The sequence below is a fragment of the Sylvia atricapilla genome, chromosome 1 (genome assembly GCF_009819655.1).
Source record: "Sylvia atricapilla isolate bSylAtr1 chromosome 1, bSylAtr1.pri, whole genome shotgun sequence".
In the NCBI taxonomy this organism is placed as follows: domain Eukaryota; kingdom Metazoa; phylum Chordata; class Aves; order Passeriformes; family Sylviidae; genus Sylvia; species Sylvia atricapilla.
The window spans coordinates 113,227,181-113,249,013 of record NC_089140.1 but is presented as its reverse complement, the minus strand read 5'-3'; the positions used below and the strand labels follow the sequence as shown (position 1 = coordinate 113,249,013).

At 37.5% G+C, this 21,833-nt stretch overlaps 1 protein-coding gene across 1 annotated transcript in view; it reads left to right on the top strand.

The window, feature by feature from the left end:
* The window catches only part of ATP6V1H (ATPase H+ transporting V1 subunit H), a 47,565-nt gene that overhangs the window by 6,696 nt on the left and 19,036 nt on the right, over positions 1-21,833 (top strand). Inside the window, exons 3-10 of the mRNA XM_066331045.1 lie at positions 3,363-3,465; positions 4,883-4,972; positions 10,055-10,168; positions 12,876-12,980; positions 14,001-14,054; positions 16,169-16,266; positions 17,722-17,914; positions 20,906-21,084. Of these exons, the coding sequence (XP_066187142.1) occupies positions 3,363-3,465; positions 4,883-4,972; positions 10,055-10,168; positions 12,876-12,980; positions 14,001-14,054; positions 16,169-16,266; positions 17,722-17,914; positions 20,906-21,084 (936 nt within the window). The remainder of the gene's footprint in view (positions 1-3,362; positions 3,466-4,882; positions 4,973-10,054; positions 10,169-12,875; positions 12,981-14,000; positions 14,055-16,168; positions 16,267-17,721; positions 17,915-20,905; positions 21,085-21,833) is intronic.

Genomic DNA, 21,833 nt, shown 5'->3' with positions numbered 1-21,833 from the left:
TCTAATAGCTTGACTGTAAAGAACTATCTCTCTTCATGGGCTGAGGCTTTTTCCAACATTAAAGCTGAAAATTAAGAGTTCATCTTATGTTGTCGTTGAAGTGTTTTGTAAGTGACAATAGTCATATAAACAAGCAGCTTATCTGGTTACTGTTGTATCAGTATGATCCATGAGTCCCTGGCTTGGTCAGCACTGTTTGGAACAGAAGAGGCTTTAGTTATGGGTCTTTAAATTCGGTATCTGTGGCAGATGAATTGTCCACCTCTTTCCATAACTTTTCAAATCCATCCTTAATAGGCAGGAAAGAAGGTGGGTCAGTCTAAAAGGCATGGTAGCAGCATGGTCGTCGTTGGCTAATCACATATGATTCATGTATAATTAGTTTAAGTTTTTGCAGAAGCTGGGCAAGGACCACCCTACCACTGGTTTCAGGAAGCTTCCAGCTGGCAAATCTTGATTGCCTGTCCTCAGTGCATATGAGGATATCTGTAACAAAGCAGCTGGAATACAGCAATAGCACACATGGCACTGGACTACTTAAGTTCTTTGCTTGAATAGAAAATAGATAAAAGATGGCTCTGTGATGAGGCCATACTCAAGACATAATCATTTAAGTAAGAGGAAAGGAAAGAACACATAGATCTTATTTTTCTATTTCAAGAAGCCAGGTGAACCAGTAAAAAAAAACAAAACAAAAACAAAACAAAACAAAAAAACCAATAAAGTGAACATTTCCTGTAAAGTTTACAATGGTTTTAATGTAATCTGTAGTCATGGAACATCTGGAAACTGACCTTGAATATGGAAAAGATGGGTGGAGAGTCCATGCTACATAGCCTAGCAAAGTGGAAGAGGCATTTCATTCAGTGGAAATGTTAAGAGGAGATGAGTCTTGGAAATAACTGAAGCAGGAATGTCTAATGCTTTCATCCCCTGTGACTGTGCATGATTTTCTTCTTTCCTGAAGCACTCCTGGTATTACCTAGTAAAGCTAGTCACCTATTAAGATATTGAATATTTTTAGGACTACTTGATTTAAAATTACTTTTCTTACCTGAAGAGTACCTGACTGTACTATTTTGACAAGGTTTTTTTTTATTATTTTATTTCTTGTGATGTGAAATTTTGTATTATAAAAAACAACCCAGTAGTGTTCTCCCAGTCTGTCTGACTCTTCAGCTGAGCCAACAGCTTTCTGAGATAGCACTTGGGAGGGCAGTAACCACTTGAATATTAAGTTGAAGAGAAGATTAAGTAGACATCTGTTATCTTATAGGTGTCCACAACAGGTCACTGTATCAAGCTCACTTGCTATGTGTTTGGATGAACTTGCATGCATATCAGTTTTTAAACCCCAAATGTAGTTTGTGAAAGCTAAAAATGAATTAGGAACCATGATCTCTGTTCTCCTTACAATTTTCTTCAGTGCTTATGGCAAACTTAAAGTAACAATTTTGTTTTTCAGCACTTGTTTCTTGGTTGGATTAGGCTGTTATTCATGTTATGTGTTATAATTTTGGCATAACATGCTAGCTGTGCATATTTCAGTTCTTACCACTGACATTTCATTCAGCTCCTGGAAGTTTAAAAAATTATTTAGAGAATGCTGTTCAGAGGCGATACATAGGGAAGACTTTTGAGAGATTATTCCACCATTAGTTTTTGTTTTTTGCATGAGACCCTTTGCAGGAAGGAGCCCATTACATTTTTTTTGTGGGGTGCAACATTGGTAAAGTGATATAGTTGATACTGTTATCCTCTCTACTCTGCCCTTGCAAGATCCTGCCTGAAATGCTGCATCCAGCTCTGGGCTCCTCAGCACAACAAAGACCTGTTGAAACAGGTCCAGAGCAGGGCCACCGAGATGGCCAGTGGGCTGGAGCACATCTCCTACCAAAACAGGCTGAGAGAGTTGGAGTTGTTCAGCAAGGAGAAGAGAAGGCTTTGGGGAGACCTTCCAGTACCTTAACAGGGCTTATAAAAAAGGAGAGAGGCTTTTTGTATGGGCATATAGTGACAGAACAAAAGGCAGTGGTTTTAAACTCAAACAGGGCAGGTTTAGATTAAATGTTAAGAAGAAATTCTTAACTGTAAGGTTGGTGAGACAGTGGAACAGGTTGCCCAGAAAGCTGTGGCTGCTTTATCTTTGGAAGTGTTCAAGGCCAGGTTGGATTGGGCCCTGAGCAATCTGATTTTATGTGATATTCCTGCTCATGGCAGAAGGGTTGGAGCCAGATGATCTTCAAGATTGCTTCCAAACCAAACCATTTTATGATTCTATGATAGCTCAAGATGAAGAAAACAACGTTTGTATGATGGGTTGTCATTGATTGGTCACGAGGTGTCCATTAGGACAGGACTCTCTTTGGTCCATCAAAAGAACAGAGGAAAAACATAACAAAAAGCTCTGGGATTGAGGTATAAGGACAGGGAGATCATTGACCACTTACTGTCATGAGCAAAACAGGCTCTACTTGGTGAAATTAAATTAATTTATTGTTGATTAAATGGAGTAGATTAATGAAAAATAGGAAAAAAATCTAAAACCCACCTCCTACCCCCTCCCTTCTACTCAGGCTTGGTTTTGCTTCAACTTCTCTGCCTGTTTGCTTTGAGTGGTGTAGGGGAATGGAGACTGTGGTGAGTTCATGGCACTCAGTCTCTGCTGCTCCTTCCTTCTCACACTCTTCCCCTGCTCCGTCCTGAGGTGTCCCACTTGTGGGTTATGGTCATTCACAAACTCCTCCAGCATGGATCCTTCCTGCAGATTCCAGTCTTCCAGACACAGACTGCTCCAGCATACGTCACCCTTGAGATCACAGGTCCTGAAGAAAACCTTCATGGGACTGCCGTTGCCCATACACATCTGCCTATTCCAGCATGGATGTCCTCCATGGACTGCACGTGGATCTCTGCTCCACCTAGGACCTCCTTGGGCTGCAGGGGAGAGCTGCCTCACCATGGCCTTAACCACAGGCTGCAGGGGAATCTGTGCTCTGGCATGTGGATCACCTTCTCTCCCTCCCTGTGCACTGATCTGGCAGTTTGCAGAGTTGTTGCTTCCACATACTCTCAGTCCTGTCTCATGGCTGCTGTTGCTCGGCAGTTTTTACTCCTTAAATATATTATCACAGAGGTGCTGCTGTCGTTACTGAGTGGCTCAGGGGTTTGGCCAGTGGTGGGTCGGTCTCTCCTGGAGCTGGCTGGAACTGGCTCTGTCTGACAAGGGGGTCACTTCTGGTGTCTTCTCATAGGAGTCACTCAAGCGGTCCCCTGCTAAAAAAACCTTACCATGCAAATCCAGGGTGGTTATTTCCAACTTACTCTTCATATTACTTACAGTTTAATGTTTTGTTTTTCAGAGGTCAGATGATTTCAGGTGAAGACTGTGAATTTATTCAAAGATTTGAACAGAAAAGAAATCCGGAAGAAAAACAGGAGTTGTTGCAAACAGAAGGCAATCAAGTAACTTTCTTTTAATGAAGTCTCTTTTGGGGAGGAAGGAAATTTTCATATCAACTGTTGTTTTATTGTTTGCTGTATACAGTTAAGATGTTATGGAATAAGTATAAAGCTTGCTATCATGATTTTTTTTTCCTTAGATATGGGTTGGATGTTATTTCATTGTTTTTAAAACCTACTAGATAATTGTTTAATGTTGTCTGTCTTTGACTCTTTGTCATCTTTGACTTTGACTTGTTGTGGGACAAGATAGCTCAGGTCTTCTCTCATCCCAGTTTACTTAATCATGCACACTTGTGCTTGAGTCTCTTCTTTTTTTTGAGCTTTTTTCTTTATAGTTTGGTGATGACAGCTGCTACCTGTAAGATTGCTGCTTAGTTAGCTAAGCAATTATAATTTAGTTACAGCATGGAGTCCATTGACTGCTGAGGTGTATTCAGTTATTGGTGTCTCATGTCATTTTAGGCATGGTAAGATATGAGACCTTTGCATTGGACAGAGCTGATTCAGGACTGAATCAGCCCTTTGCTCTTATGGAGTCCAGGCGGGATGCCCAAAGAGACTTTTAATAATATTTGAATTGGTAGAATCTCAGCCTGAGGTTCTAGCACAGAATATCAGACATCAAGAGAATTAGGAGAAGCAGGGAGGAAGGTGAGGATTAGATGCTTTCAACACACAAACATTTCTATCCATTTTTTTTATTTTAAGTTTAGGCTGGGTTTTTTTAGGTTTGTATTTATTTTCTCTCCAAATTGTACTGTGTTACTGTTATCTAATGGATAATAGTTTGCGTAGTAACAAAAACGTATGTGGTGTACCTTATGTGTTGTTATATAATTACAATGTAGCAGTTCAGAATTGGATTTTTTTTTCCTGTTTTAGTTGAATGTGGTGAAGGGGAAGGAGGAAGTGTAAAAAGTAATGTTGTGACTATTTCAGCCTGTTGCTGAAATTGTAACATTCTTCAAACATGAACAAAGTTTTTTCTACAAGGTATATAGTAAGTGGACAGAGGAGTTACCAGTCTTCCTTTCTCAGTTCAAATTGTTGAAACTTTTTATACTCTTAGTAGCTGTTCAGTCAGTTTACTTGATCTTCTCACTACCATAAAAAAGAGGTTCTGAGGGAGGCTTTTCTAATCTGACTTTCAACCAAGCATATTGCTGACTTTCACTAGCAAGTAGTTATTTAATTTGAAAGCTGTAAAACAATTTATAAAGGATAGCATCCAATGTGACAGAAAGTTTTGTGAGATAATGTCAAATGTATTTATCTCTTACTGCAATTGAATAAGATGTTAGGATGCTCAATGCTTATGTAAGACTTAACTGTGAATTAATAAAGTCCTTTTTTATATTATCAAAAGGAACAAAGACAATTGCTAATATTAATTTTAATGTCTCTTTTATTTTTCTAGTGTGCTAAAACATTTATAAACTTGATGACTCATATCTCCAAGGAACAGACTGTTCAGTACATTCTGACTATGGTTGATGATATGCTACAAGTAGGTCAATAATCTGTATTATTTTTAAGTCTTTAAATGCATGCTTGAATATTTCCCTAGTGTAATTAATGTATTTTCAGGTGTTTGTCATACTGTGTTAAAAATATTCTATTAAATTTTCAGATCCTGTCTTCAGAGATTAAATGTTAGACCTAAAGATGTAAGGATAACATAGTTTGTAATATGTTGAAATTCTGGAAGTAAAACAAAATTTTGTGCTCGTCTGTTGGTTCTCAACTATGTTTAATTCAAAACTTGGTTGTTAAGAGTAGTGTTGCATAGTGGTTTCGTTTTATGTGATCTTAATTAACAGATTTTTTTTCTAAATATTTTACATTTGATATATCAGCTTATATAATGGTAGACTTGCCAGTATTAGATTGATGGTTTGATTCGGTGATCTTAAAGGTCTTTACCAACCTAAATGATTCTAAAATTCAGTGACTTGTAGCTTCAGCCCTTTCCTATGGTATAGGGAGATATGACTTATCACTTGAAGTTGTTGAATCTTTTCATATGAAGGTGTTAATTTGGCCACCCTCAGCAAGAAGATGTAGTTTCTGCAGCTTCAGGTTTCCAACATAAGTTAGGTTGTTTTGGGACAACATGTTCTGAAATTCTGCATAGTTTAATTCTAACCAGGAACTTTTAATTCAGTGTAACATACAGCTCTTTGTAGCTGTGGACAGCAGTAGGCTATTAAACTTAGTCTCAGGACTGCTGAGCTGATTTAGACAACTCAAGAAGAGGCTTCTTTCAATCAGGTAATCCTGCTTTTATGTTTTCTTGCTCTGACGTTGGCTGAGAGAAGACATTTGGAGTGATGTAACAAGATGGATTGAGTTGTGTGAGGCTTTTTCGTAGTATTCACATAAACTCTCTGTGTTTGATAGTTTCTCTTCTCCTGTTTTATGATATATTTGATCCAAGGTTACAGTGAAATGTGTTTAGTGCTGCTGGTTTAGGGTATTGGCGTAGGAGGTGAACGATGTGTGTTCCAATTCCAGCTCTGAGTATTCAGTATTTCAACAGGCAAGTTGAAAAGCATGAACCTCTCCACAGTTTGTGTGACATGAGGACCATGGTGTTCTTTCATGTGCCTGTCTGCACAAGAGAGCCCTGAGTGAGTGCCCTGACATCTAGGCTAATGGGATAATAGTGGTGGTGGCAGCAATTTACTCATCTGTAGCCTGGTGACTTTTTCTCATTTAGTTTTACTTTTGTTCAAGTGTGACACAAACATTGAGAGGCAGAGAAGATGAAAATGATCCTCAGTGCCATTATTTGAATACCTTGTTTTGGTTTACCCATTGGATGACAAACTTTGGCTCAGTGTGTGAGAACTCTGTTTGTTATGGCTAGTTTTGTGAGGAATGGGTGTTGCTTTCTGTGTATTTTTGCATCAGTGGCCAGAGAAGTTGTCATTTCACTTGCCCTTTTTCAGAACTTGTGAGTGTTCGTAGGTCTTGTTTTGCTAAAGTGCTTTTGCATTAGCGCATAGCCTGCAGCTACAGTATATGATAGCTGATGATGTCTCCTGTGCTGTGGAATTAATGCTTCGCAGGTAATGCTTTCACTGTCCCACTTTGGAACACATGGAATAGTTCTATGTAGCTACAGAAAGTAGTTTTGAGTAATCTCTTTTTTGCTCTATTGTTTCTGTCATAAGTGTATGTGTTTTCTTGACTTTGACATGGCTGTATTTTGGGCCTTACCCTGCTCTATAAGTGACATGTATGGAATTCTTAATGTTAAATGTAATGGCTTTAAATTATTCAGGCTTTATAGGAATACAGTAGAATAGGGATATTGGTGCACACTACATATTTTCTTTTGTTTGAAGTTGAATACCTTTTTCACTTTAGAAATTCTGCTTCAGTATCTAAAAGGCTGCACTGACTTTTGCAACGCTGTGTGTGATTGCATTATTCAGGGATTCAGGGATGCTGGCATAGAAGGCTTGTGAGCAGACATCCACATGGCATTATCTCAGAGTTTCCTAACCTGTGGCATCTCCATTTAGCAAGGCTGAAACAGGATTTGTTTTGGCCATGCACAGTCAGTGGTGCCTTATGAACCCCTGGTTGCACATTTTCAAGGTGTAAGATGCTTGTCAGAAAGCAGCATATTGGCCAGTAATGGTGTGACTCTGAGTTTAGGGCAGGGTCTCTGCAGACTGCCTGGGCACAAGAACCCACAGTGTCACAGAATCATGGAATGGCTTGGGTTAGAAGGGTACCTTGAAGGTATCTGCTTCCAACCCCCTTGCTTTCGGCAGGGACACCTTCAGCTAGAACAGATTGCTCAAAGCCTCATTCAGCCTGTTCTTGAAGACCTCCAGGGATGGGGCATCCCCAGCTTCCTTGTGCAACCTGTTCCAGTGCCTCACGATCTTTCCTAATACCTAAACCTACTCCCAGTTTGAAGCCATTCCCCCTTGTCCTGTCAGTACATGCTCATGTGAATAGTCTTGCCCCATTTTTCTTGTGGATATGAAGTCTCCAGTCTTTGCCTGACTTGTCTTAATTCAGTACATTCAAAAATTTTAAGCAAGAAATTGTTCAAGGACATGGCCTGTCATGGTGACCTTGAGTAAAATTTGCCTTGAGAAAGCATGTTCACTGCAGTTTTGTGAAACAAACAAATAATATTTCAAGCTGCTTTTGATAGCTGAAACTTTTAGAAACTATCACAGGCAGCAGTATTCAGCTTTTGTCTGATAATGACTGACTGTGGTTCTTCTATTATCTTTCTGTGCTTTGCTTGTGAGGTGGTAAAAATTATGTCAACTGTGTTTTGAGCTCACCAAAAGCTTACTTGGGTGTCTAAGATTGTTCCAGCAGTACTTACTGATTTGGTGACCTTTCTAAGAAAGATTGCTTTTGAACACTGACAAACATAAAATTAGTGTGGTGTTTACCATATAAGACTATTGCCATTCTACTTCCTTTTGAAGGTGGAGAGTGTTAGCATACTGCCATCCTTGAGGAAACATTTCTTACTGTCTTCATCTGATAAATTCTTGGAACAATTTCTTTGGATTAGTGACCTTGTTGCACTGTACAGTCTGTTACTTGTGAAATCTTTAGTTGGTGCAGGTAGCAGTACCACCCGAGCTTCATTATGCTTCTTCAGAAATGACAGCTACTAAATTATTCAGCTGTTGATGTGAGAGCTTCAGAGTTTTCTTTTTATCAGTGTAGTCAGTAGCTTCCTAGGAAGGTGCTACACTGCCTATTTCAGGGCTGTAGGAAGTTTTCCACTCCTTCCCTTCTCTCTTGATCCTGCACCTTAGCAGCAAACCAGATGAGTCTTCTGACTGACAGCATGTTGAAATTATTTCAGCATTTCTGCTTCTAGACTTGTCTGTCTCCTGCTTAGTTATGTTGTAAACCCAACTCATTGATCTGGTAAGTTTTGATCTTTCTTAGCCAGACTGTTTAGCACATGCAGATGCTAGCAGTGATTTATTTGATTGAACTGCCATTTCTCATCAAGCAAGCCATCACAGAGTAAAAGCTCTCCCCCAAAGGCTCTGTGTCCCTGACATCTTACTTTTATTTATTTCATAGTTTGAACAACAAATTTTGAGAACATTTCTGGGTGCTTTTTTCACGCGTGCCATGTAGAGAATGGATCACTGTAATGGTTATGGCTGGCAGATAGCTGGTGACATCTGAGCTCCCCTGGTCAGTGATCAGGGCAGCAGTTTGCAGCCCATGTGGTACAATACTGTTGTGGTTTAACCCCAGCTGGCAGCTAAGCACCACACAGCCACTCACTCACTCCTCCAGCAGGGGGATGGGGAAGAGAATCAGAGGAGTAAAAGTGAGAAAACTTTATTAGTATGTTTGTATTATTAGTCGTATGTTTGTATTATTAATACTAAATTAGCTTTAGTATTTTGAGGTAAGGACTGCTACTTTCAAGGTTGAAGCCCTAAGGCTTAGTAAGATGCCGCTGTTCGAATCATGGGTATACTCAGGTCGTCTTGTGCTTAATGGATCATATTACATCAAGCTTATATAGCTGGTTCTTCACCCCTAGAGTTAATAACAGGATGCAGAATTGATGGAGAAAAGCCTTTCTAGCTAGGGGGGTTTGAAAGTTAAAATGTCTGGATAGTGGAGGCTGAGATACTGTCCTTTTTGTGAGTTTCTCATTTGCCTTCCTTGAGAGGAGTTGTGTATTTGGTGGTAATATTTTGACTTCAGTGGGGAGACATCTCTTCAGAAGGAAAGCTTCCAATCCACCTAGGTGGAAACCATATGGAAATGCTTGAGGGAAAGCAAGAACTCAAATGTGAGAGTTTTTGAGTTGTCTGTCTGTATTAGGAAACAGAAGAACTTTTCTTTCTCCTTCATGATTGCATGGCCTGTTCTCTGGCCTGCTGTAAGAAGAGCTGTAATAGCTGCTTTGCATTGTGATTATTAGGGGAAATACTTAAGGAGGCTGTCCCCAGTGCCCAGGCGCAGGTAACTGTGGTCTCTTGTGGCTCAAGGTAGGAGCCCTGGAGAACTGGTGGCAGTGTCTTCTTATAGATATGTAGGTTGCCTGCTGAATCAGTTGCAGCCTCATCTGGGAGAGAAGAGCTCATTTCCCATTGAGAGGAATGGAAAGGCTCATTTACACCCCCAAAGTTTCACTTATAGAAGAAGCTGAACAGCAAACTCTTGTATGGAAGTATCAGTACACTGGAAATTTTGTATGGACTTTAATCAAACATAATTAGTTTGATTAGGTGAAGATTAGTGTTATTCTTAAAAAAATGACAGTATTAAGCTTGTTTCTCATTTGCCTAACTCCATTTGCATGTTCAAAAGAATATATGTGTTTTTACTCAAGCAGTACAGGGATACAATTAAGACTTGAAGGTTTGTTTCCTCCACCCCAAATCTCCATGCTTAATGAAATTACTGTATCCACAAGTAATGTTTGAGTCTAACTGAAAAATTTCCATGGGTTCTTACAAGCCGGGATACACTCTGAGGATCTATGCCAACTTACCAAGGAGCAAATAACTGCTTTATGTCAAATGCTTTTACAAGTCTGTCATCTTTTCCTCTCCCTCAATTTTTACAGGAAAATCATCAGCGTGTTTGCATCTTCTTTGATTATGCAAAACGTGGTAAAAACACTGCATGGTCCTACTTTCTGCCAATGTTGAATCGACAAGATCTCTTCACTGTGCATATGGTAAGTTTTAAATGAACCTGTCTCTGAAGATGGTAGAGAAAAATGCTGTTTCTGTTTTTCTTCAGGAGATTTTGGAATTTGAAACTAAACTTCTGCATGGACTGGAAAGTTTTCATCTTGCAGCCTAGAGAGTCATTCTTAATACAAGCTTCTCCTAACCACATTTTAAAAAACAAAGTTACATTGTTAATTTGGCTTGATTTATTTCTGGGAGATCAGGGCAGGTTTTAAAGATTTAGCGAAGCAGGGATTTTAGAACAATAAGTACAGTAAAACATACCTGAAAATCTTTTATCACAACTGGCAGTCAATGCCATACAAATATTAGAATTTAAGTTCTCATCTTGTGGAAAGGAAGTATCTTTACCTCGATGAACCTTATTTTCTCATATGCTCAGTTTATCAGCTGACTCACTGGAAGTGTAGAGTGAGAAACAGAGAAGTGCTTGATGTTGTTCAAGTGATGTTCATGAGCAGCTAAAACACTGATATATTACCAGGACTGTTTTGGACACCAATCTAAATTACAGCATCATATGGACTGGTGTGAAGAAAATTAAGTCCATCCCAGCCAAATCCAGTACAGCCATGTATGCAGTGTATGGTTTCTCCTGTACTTTAACTACTGTTTGCTGCTCCTGTATATGGAGTAACTTTTCTGGAATCTTAATATTCTGCTGTTGTCAGTGGTGAGAACTGGCCATGTTGCCTCAGCAGGTTCTTTTTCTTGTGGAACAAAAATATGTTTGTGTTCCTGTAAATTCCTAGAGGAGAGCACAGTTTCCAACAGTGAAACAAACTTATATTATGGCTTGAGGAAGAGAAAACTGCCCAGCTACGAATTGTGCAACACTGCATATATTTGTGCTGGAATGATATGGTAGAGTCAAATCAGGGACTCAAACTAGAAACCACTAGAAACCTGGCCTGCATTAGGCTGTGGAGCTAAAACTGGTGCAAGGATTCCAGGACACTGAGCAAGCCATGCTGTTTGCCCTGGGTTTTGGCCAGTGCAACTGTGTTTGGGACTTTACTGCAACTTAAACAGTGAGCTGGCGTGGTCTCAAGAAAAATGTCAGGCTTTATTGACTTATTTATTTAATCTAATTCATTAACTGCATGGATGTGAATCAGTTTTCTTAGTCTAGCTGAGGGAAGGGGTGGCTGGGTTTCTTTTTTTTTTTTTTGCCTAATGCAGTTTGTTTTGAGTTGGGGTTTTTTTTTTTTTTTCCTTTGTTTGTTTTTTGGTTTTTTGTGGTAGTGCTACTGAAGACCCATCCTGCAAAACTGCAGTTTGAGCAGTCAGACAATGCTGACTGCCCAAATATGCAAGTAAAGCATAATTTTTAGACCTTTGCAGTACAAACTATCTAGTCTCCCTGGAATGGTGGTTTTTAAACACATGGTGTAGAAATTTTGATGGTCAGCATTTCTCTTCTCAGATTTGTTTTATTCTGGTATTGTTTTCTTTAAGTACTGCAAAAATATACAAATAATTTAACAAGACAATATTTTACATGAAGTGAATCCACTTAAAGAAGATACACTAAGTTTACTGCCTTATTTTACCTTTTAGTTCAGTGCATGTTCTTTTAAAGGACATGAATGCTTTCAAACTCAGGTTTTAGGATTGTGTTATTTTTGTTGGGTTTATTTTATTTTTCTCTTTACTGTGCACACTGGAAGATTTTTGATGCCACATCATTACATCTGCCAAGGCAGATAAAAATCCTCTGTGTAGGCTCAAATTCTGCTAAGCATAACTGGTCTCTCATTCAGGGCCCAGAATGGCTGACTAGAGAGCTAATATCTTGTGTTTTAAAGCTGGAGGGATTTTACAGGGTGACTTACTTGCATTCAGAAGGGGATTTGATACATTTTAGTCAATTTAGTGATTGTTGTTCCAGACTCACACTTGGAATCTCTCTAGAAATGAGTGGTGGTAGTGCTGCACATGTTAATGCAGTAATGTGGAAAGGTGACTGGAATAGAATAGAGTCCTCACTGCATCATGGAACTGTGTGCATGCAAATGAACCCTTGCTTCAGTCATTTCTTGGTTACACTGCCTCTTTATATGTAAGCTGGCTCAAATGCTTTTGGAAATTAACTGCAGGCTGCAATGTATATTTACTTCAAATATAGTTTGGAAAGACTGATGTCGAAATATATTCTTGTTTAATTGTTCTTAAAGCCATAGGCTTCATGAAAATTCTTAACCTGGCCACATTATTACTCCCCAAATTCATTCTTAAACTGTACATTCCGTTTTACTTTTCTGCTCTTCTTTTTCTGGGCTTGAAACTTCTCCCTTCTGGAAGGTGACTTCCTTCAGTTTAAGTACAAAACCCCTTCAAGACTATGTTACCATTTGTGTGGCATATGTCATAGTTGCTTTAATCAAGCCTGCATGTATTAGGCTATCAAGTGTCTTGCTTTTGATTGATTTCACTGTAGTGGTGTCCTACAGCAGTAGCCAGCCCATTCACAGCTTCCCTCCATCTCCTGAGTTCTTTGTTGGTGCCTTGAGAACTTCAACAGCTACAGGTAACTGATAACAGTCACAAAGAGTCACCTATGTAGAAAATAGGTGGATTTCTGTAAGGGATTATCTTTTATCTAAAATTGGTTTCCAGAGTTTACAGAACTTCTCACTGAATTCTGAAATTGCTGGGTTTGAAAAGTTGGTTTATTGCATTCTTTTTCAGGCAGCAAGAATTATTGCCAAACTGGCAGCTTGGGGGAGGGAGCTCATGGAAGGCAGTGACTTGAATTACTATTTCAACTGGATTAAAACACAGCTTAGTTCACAGGTAAAAAGCTGCTTTTGTTTAAACTTTGCAGTAACTTCGGAATTTCTTTTCAAGAATACGAATGTATACATATGCAAACAAGCGGTATATTTTTGGTTTTGTTTCTTTTTAAATGAAATTTTACTTTATAATTTTTATAGCTAAATGTTCTTTGTTCAAGCACTTAGTCTTTGCCTTAGTATTTTAAGTGTTTCACTCCAGTCCTTGAAATGTAAATTAGTGATAAAACTTTTTGCCTTTTCTGTTGGTTACCACTTTTTTTCTTTTAAACACTGAGAAAATATGAGATGAGGGGTTTTTTTGTCTTTCCTCTACTATTTTGGTTATCGGAGCTTTTTGCTGGGAAGAAAGGTCACATGGCAGCAGAAACTGAATATCAAAATCTTTTTCCAGTTGACTGTAGTACAAAGCCTTACTTTTAGTCCTGTGTTTTGACAGTGAATAAATTCCAACTTATTTGGTATTAGCTCACTTTGAACTACTTTCTTCTGGTTTGTCCTTCAAAGATGAATTGTTCTCTTTTGTATTAATTTCTGGACATTTTTCCTTCAAAGCACAATGATTTGTCACTCATTCTCTTATTGTTGTGTAGAAATGGGTTCTGGAGAGCTGAGAAACATTCAGTAGATATATTAATGGTATATTTTTATAGTTTCCTAAATTTGGTTTATTAAAAAGGAGGTTTTTTTCCTCTGGAATGAGAATCTTAAAGTTGGAATTTCCTTCAGAAAGATGCAAGTTTGCAACTTCTAAGATAAATAAATGTCTTGAATAAATCCACACTGAAGTAATTAAAAATACTGATGTACCAGATCAGCTCCAAGCATGCTCTTCTAGACATGAAGTGTGTGTGGGAAATAATTACAATATATTATGGTAATATATTAGGCAGGAAAATATCTAATAAAGTCTAATTTTTTTTATGACTAGAAAGATTGGAGACCTAAAAGAAGCTTGGTAACAACTGTCCTTAAGAGTGAAGAACAACTTTGATTTAAAACTTATTTTTTCCTTTCCTAGAAACTACGCGGTACAGGGGGTTCTGTGGATACAGGAGCGGTCTCCACAAGTGATGTGAGTATATCTTTGAAATCTGTCAATCTGCTTTTCTGGGCAGGTGATGTTCACTCCTTGGATTAAGGTCCATATCTCTTCTGGTGCCAGTGATAAGAAGTACTTGGAATCAGAACTGTACAACAGAGTGCCAGGTGATGGCGCCAAGAAACAGAAGTATTTTTAAACTCTGATTTCACATAGAATGTTGGCAGTGGAAGTGTATATTTTACAAGTTAGGTTGTCTTGTTAAAGCTGTGGATGTATCTGGGATTCTCTTTTTTAAAGCCTGAAAAAATTATAAAAAATTGATTTAATATTCAAGCCATTTTAAGTCCCTGACTTGGTGATCCTGGAGGCCTTTTCTAGCCCAGATGATTCTGTGATTCAGTACTGTCTGTTTACCACTGAGCTGTTGGACTTGTAGAAGAAACCTGAAACAGAGAAGCTTTTGACTGTCGTGCTGTGCAGAACTTAGAAAAGGGCACATCAGATATTAAAGTTGATATTGCTCCTAAACCACTGTAGCATGAAATTGCAAAAGTGCTTTCAAAGCTGTAAGCCTTTCATATTTGAATAGCTTGAATTCAGAGGAAAATAGATTGTCCTTTTTTGCATTAGTTTTTTTTTTAAATATTGGTTCTCATGTAGATATAATAGCAGGTAAGCTTGGAGATGAGCTGTGGCAGTATAGCAAATGCAAATGATCATCCTAAATGAATTTTCTGTGGTGTTGTGGCATGATGAGGCAGTTTATCATAGTTCTTGAATGTGGAGTAGAATTCAGTTTGGTCTTTTGTTCCTCTTGCAGCCTGAAAGTGGTCGCAGTTTCTCAGAAGACTTAACTTGGAACTTGTTGCTTTTCAAAGTGTAGTCATGGCATTAAAGTGTTAGCTTCCTGTAAAGGAGAAGTCTCTTAAATTACCCTGTCTGGGGTTCAAGGTAGAAAAGATGCAAGACTGTTACACATGAGCATGGGTAGGGTGTAAAACAATGGTGTGAGCATGTGAGTGGAAGTATTTCAGTATTCCATGTGCAGATCTGTGTTCCATAGTGTTAAGTTTTGTTAGACTGACAACCCTCTGTCATACAACCATAGAAGAGTAAATAGTTCTACAGCCATGAGCTCCTCTGACTCGCTCCTAAATCAGTATTCACTGCACTGAGGCACTGCATGGATGTACTGTGTCATGGCAGGGTCCCAGAGCAGCAGAGGGCAAATATGCTTTAGGATAATTAAAGTGAGTGAGTATTGTCTTAACTTCATTAGTGTTTGGATTTCAGATCTAGCTTATGCAGGATTTTCAAGCAAGTCCTGGCTAATTTCAGAATATATTAGAGATGCAGTTGTAGCATTTTATACAGGAAATGAGAGCTGAAATCTCTTAGGAAATTTCAATTATAATGGTGTTGGAAGACAATGCTTTTATGACAGACTCTTTAAAAACAAAACTTCAAGTTCAATTGGTTGGTGATGCAGATAAATTAATGCATTATTTGGAGTGGGAGAGCTGTCTGTGTGTTTATAGCTGTTTTATTTGCATGGGGTGTGAAAATGAATACTTTCACAGGGAAATTGATGTTCTAGATGATTTGAGCCGAGATGCACAGACTTAGTTTTTATATAAAGGACTTAAATCTCTTGCGAGGCACACAGAATGAGTTACTCTTTATTTTCAATTCTGTTTATTGCCTCCTTTCTTTTCATATGGGATTGCCTAACTTCTTTACTTCATTTAATGTTTGAAAGGTTTGATCTTGCATTATGTGAGTGAGCTACCATGAGACTTTCAAGGAAAAGGCTTATAGGGAGGAAAAAAGCAAACAACATTTTATCAGCAGCATATCTGATTAATATATGTATTAGTGAAGGTAGTGCTGACAATTGAGCAAGAAGAGAGAAAAACATGCTCTGGCAAATTTATTCAAACAGAAGACAGCTTTCATTCATAGATACTGAAGGAAGGCATGTTTAAATGTTCTGATAATGTAAAGTGGTATCACTTGCATAACACTTCTTTAATATTCAGAACTCTCTTCTTTTATGCCAGTAAAGCCTAATTAGGGAAACTGTACTTCAGCACTTACTACCTGACTCCTGTGGTAAGAAGTGATGTGTTGTTCTTTTCGCCCAGAGTTCCCAGTATGTGCAGTGTGTTGCTGGATGTCTGCAGCTGATGCTCAGGGTCAATGAATACCGCTTTGCATGGGTAGAAGCAGATGGAGTAAATTGGTGAGCACCTATTTCAGTTTATGTGGATATACATCCAGTTACAGTAGTACATTCCAAAGTGACCTTTTTGTGAAACAGAACTGTCTTGTAATAGACAACTGTTCTGTTTGCATACAAAAGAGATTTGTTTTCAAACATTAACCCAGTCAAATAGACAAATGAAACTTGCACTGTCGAGACTTTATTGCAACTTTCCTGTTCAAGAAGAACTGCTCAAATATGTATCTGAACAGGAGTATAACCATTTGTCTTCAGCTGAAGGTGTTCTGTTTATTTTTTAATAGAACAAGGATTAATGAAATGAGTTTCTGCTAATCATCCTAGTCTTTGAGTCTGCAATTATTCTGTCTGAAAATATTAGTGAAAGGAGAAACATTTTCTAGAGCTAAGACCAATTTTTTTCTGCATATGGCTTCAAGTAGGTCATTCTTTCCTCCAATTCTCCTAATAAATAGCTCTGCATTAGGCTAGGATTTCAGCACTAATGTTATTTAAAAATGCTTGCCTACAAATAATTTTTCTGCCATCAATGCCTTTACTGGTGATGGTTGGTACATAATTTCCACTTTAATGAAAGATACCCCTTAACACTGAAATGGAGAAAAGTCAAAATTCTTAGTGAAGTGAAATTTTGAGTAATGCTTGAGATGACACTGCTGAAACCAAGGAAGCTTTTCAGTCAAGTATTAAAGCATTACAATACGTCTGTGTTTCACCATGTTTGAACTGGTCTTACACTTGATATGAATGATTTTGAATGTAGATTCTTTTTTAAATTTTAAATTGACTTAGCTATTTCAAAATTGACCTGTAAATTGCTTATTAAATTCTCAAAACTTTGGTTGAGCAAACCTTCTGCATGATGTCTTCTTGAAGATCTTGTGATACTTTTTTTTTCTAGCAGTACTTTGTATATTTGTATCTATGAGCCATTTTCTAAGAACTTGAATAAATATAATTAATGATGAATAATGAATTAAATAATGAATACTTCCACTCATTTCAGACACTCCTGTAGATAAGTACAATTAAGGAACAAAGATGAATTTGTGTAGATTTTGTTCTGTTTATTTCTTCTTAAATCTGAAAGAATAGCTGAGATTTCTCTGTTTCTTCCAGAATGACAAATAATGCTTTAAACATACCAGTAGAAAAACTGTCTTGGTGAACCAGAAGATGGATACAGTCCCACATCAGTTCACATGGAAAAAGCTGCTTTATGGCTCTAAGGCTAATAAGAAAATAACCATCTCTTTAAAAGATGGCTTTCTGAACAAGCTGCTTATACAATGCTAAGTAGTGATGCAGGTTTCTGTGAAGTGTGTGTTGAATTTTCATCCTTAGCAGCTCTTTCCAATAAGTTGTTGTTACCATTTTTTTTAGCCTTTCAGATTGGAGCAATGCAACCTATGTAGTCATTATTTAAAATGACATGTGTACTATGTTAATTTTTAGCATCATGGGTGTCTTGAGCAACAAATGCGGTTTCCAGCTCCAGTATCAGATGATTTTCTGCGTGTGGCTGCTGGCCTTTAGCCCTCAAATGTGTGAATATCTCCGTCGGTACAATATTGTGCCTGTGCTGTCGGATATTCTTCAGGAATCTGTCAAGGAGAAAGTAACCAGGATCATCCTTGCAGCATTTCGGGTGAGTATCTGTTGGCTACAGGTCTCAAATAGGTCTCAAATGTTGATGATGCACAGCTATTTCTGCTGGACCATATCAATAAGCTGATTGAAAGCTTAATTCTCTGGGTTTTTCTTTCTGTAAACTTGAGTTTTTGCTACAGGTAATATACAGGCTATTACTAGTAATAGATAATTGCTATTCAATGCCTTCCTAAAATAAGATTTACTAAAAAAACAGTATTAACACAGGCACTAATGATTTCTCTTTTTTAATTCAAGATTCTTTATCCTGTTGGTACAACTGTAAAACCTCGGAGTTACTAATAGCTGATAAATTTTACCTTACAAATCTTTAATTAACTACGTATTATTTTGAATACATAATGTTTGTCCAACTGAGAAATTGTTTTTGTTTACTAGTCCAAAAACCTTTTCTTGGTGGCTCTGTAAATGCAGATGAGAATATTTGTCTAAGAGTGATTAGTTGACTTACTGTGTCTGCATTACCTGAAAATTTCTGGTCCTATTTAAGATAATTAGGAAGAACTGAGTACCTAGGCTTGATGTTTTCACCGTGAGAGTACCATTTTGTGTTCATGGATGCTACTAGTTTTATGTGTGTGCTTGCCAAGTGTCTTTTGAGTAATACAGGAAACAACTTGTAATGCTGTTTTCAAGCAGCACTTGGTATCCTGTGTAGGAAATGTAAGTTGTGGCTGTTTGTTTTCCTGGACCTGAATTGTGTTCCAATAGTAAGTGTTGCAAGCACATTAGAATGGGGAGAGGGAAATTTTTGCTAACTGACTTGCTGATTAGCAATGATAAGCTGTGTAAAGGTACTTTTACTCTGTCTCTCTATCTTGAAAACGTCTACCACTGAAAGAGTTCTGGATAAGGCAGATCATGAGAATCTGCTGTTTGTCTTGTTGAAGGAGAGCAGTGGTATGAAGTGTTCAGTAGACGCTATTCTTACTATTCTTACTCTGTAGATTTTGTAAGGTTCTTAAAGATCTTAATGTTAGGATTAAGCAGGGACACGTAGCAAGACAAATTGGAAAAAAAAGTTTAAAAGAGAAAAAGAAGCTGAGAAGCTCAGCAGTTAATATCCAGTTTCTTCTTATTCTGAGGTCATAAAAAGTAGGAGAAATAATTGCTAGTTCTTCGATTTACTGTGTTTTGCAAGAGGAGACAAAAATGAAGCTATCTTTTTAAAATAAAGGCTAAGAAAGAATAAGTTGTTTCTGTAACAGGCTTGGGGGAGTGTAACTTAGCTGTTTCCTTTCTCCGACATTAAGGACTTGTGTTGGCGTGAAGATGAGTTGTTAGCTGGCAGCCAGGAACATAATAGATTAGAAATTAGACATCAGAGCTGTGAGTTCTGAAGCAAAATTAATATAGATGGCAGAGGCAAAGTAGTCCTTTTCCTGTGTGAGATGCCACAGTATCAGTTTATGGGGTGGAGTGGGGAAGGGAATTGAGTAAAAGAACTAGGCTTGATGATTCTCCAAATCAGTCTGTGAATTACTGAAGGTGCTCCATGAGTCTTGGCAATTTGGATGTCTTCTCTACTACTTGATTTCTCCTAATTTGATATATTTCACTTTCATGTCAAGTTAATTGTCTGAAGTATATATCTGCAAATGTAATAATTTTTTTCTATAAAGCAACAAGTACTGGGCACTCCTCTCTCTTTGAATCGACTATTTTCTCTATCTATTATTTTATCTCCTAATTTTTCACACTTTTATTCCCTTCTGTGTCTGTTTCCTGCCTAGAACTAGTCTTCTACCTTCAGATTTTGGTTTTTATTACTGAGTAGTTTAGTGATCTGTTCTGTATAGTCATGTTTGTGTTTTTACTTTGTTAACATATCCTTTCAAATTCATTACAAAAAGCTTGAATATCTCACTATAGTATGAGATAGGTAATAATATTTGGAATAGCTTCTACATCTGCTTGCAATTATCTTAACTAGGAGTTCTTTGGAACCTTTATCCACCTGCTCCTTGAACCTGTTGTCTTCTTTAAGATTCATTATCTTTTCATTTGCTCTCATTAGCAGTTTTAACTCTAAGTAAATTAACATTACTTTTTGTGAATTACCTTTTAGTTCTCTTACTGAAGTAGAAACTGGGGTAGCTCTTTTTTTTGCACGTTAAAGCTAATTGTATGTGGCCATTAAAAGCAGTAATATGACTTATTTTTAGTTTGCAACTTTCAAAATTGATTTGCAGTGTTCTGCCTCAGTAACTAATAGAATGTCTGATATCTAAGAAACCTCAAGTGTAATATTCTCTGACAAGAGTGATGCAGTCAAATTCCTTCTACATAGTTTCACTGCTTATTTCTGGCAGATGTTAAATTTTATTTATATGAACACATGTTCTGTTTATTAAGGACTTTGACTTTTATATGAAATTTATGTTTTCAGCTTTATCAAAAAGTGCAGGTGGCCTGCTCTGATTGAAAAATGTAATTGGAAGCTGATTAAATTGAGTAGAAATGCAATGAATAAATGGCATTGGAACCTGACTACTGCATTCTGTGCTTATAATTCCAATCTCACCAACAAGCTTCTGTTTAAATAAAAATGTCTAGTTGGAATATTCCCAAACTTGAAAAGAGCTGATCTAATCCAGATGGTAATTCTGAATTGGAAATAAGACTTCATGTTATTTTTTTAAGGCTCTCTGCTTTATGCTATTGCTACACAGAAAGCTAAAATGATAATCCAAAATAAAAGTAGTCTTTTATGGTGGAGGTTCTGGTATTTGGGAAATAAACCTTCCCTTTTTCTTTGAATAGTCTTTGTAGTCACCTCAGTTTCATGTGGAAAATATTCAAAACAGGTGAATTAGTACTTGCTATTATTGAAGAAAGAGGTCATTTCAGGATATGGTCAGTTTTGTCACTTAATAAATAAAAAGTTCCAGTAAAAGTGTCTTTAAAATAGTGTTTTGTTTCAAAGTAGTCTGTTCTTAACAAAATAAATACATCTTTACTTCCCTAGAATTTGTTAGAGAAATCTACTGAGAGAGAAACTCGCCAAGAATATGCTCTTGCCATGATTCAGTGTAAAGTTTTAAAGCAGCTAGAGAATTTGGATCAGCAGAAATATGATGATGAAGACATCAGTGAAGATATTAAATTTCTACTGGACAAGCTTGGTGAGAGCGTGCAGGACCTTAGGTATGCTTTGCAGTGTGCACTTTAAAAAAATGCAGTTATGTGAATGTTGGTAGAACTTTTTGTTTTGTAAGGCTAAAATATCTACAGAATTATGATTTATAAATGCTAATTAGTAAGATAGAGCATACAGAGATGTGTTGGTTGTTAGTTTCCTATTGTATGTCAGTATTTAGAGGCTGAATAGAAAATAAATCTGTAACTGAGAAATTGTAACTGAGAAATTGTTCAAGGACTCAAAAGTGATCATAAAGGAATTCCAGTCAAAACTGAAGTCTACCTGGTTAGAATAAGTTCTACTGTCCAGATTAACTCAAGGTTTTGCTGCTGCTTACCTAATTTTTGGTCTTGTGCCTAAATTGAAGTGCGTATTGTAGGTAGTGTCAAAGGTTTAAATGGATGGAAGGTAAAGACTGAAATCCTTGACAGGGGAAGTTAAAACCGAAAAACCCAGAAAAAGAGAGAAATTCCAAAACATTGCATTTGTGGGACTTGAGTTTTTCCTTTCTTTATTTTTTCTTTATTTCCTGGGAATGGTGTTTTGGGGCAGATAGAGGGTTGTATTTGAAAACAATTTTTTCTTCTTGCCTCTCATGCATTTTCTGACTTAAAAAATGGTGAGACAGGGAACAATTATCATAATCTGCAGAGCACTGGGCTTCCAAATGTGTCATAGCAGTTTGAGTTCCAGCTTTGTTAGGGACAGACTTGGCCATATGGTTCAAAGTGTTCCTAGAAGCTTGGCCAATATC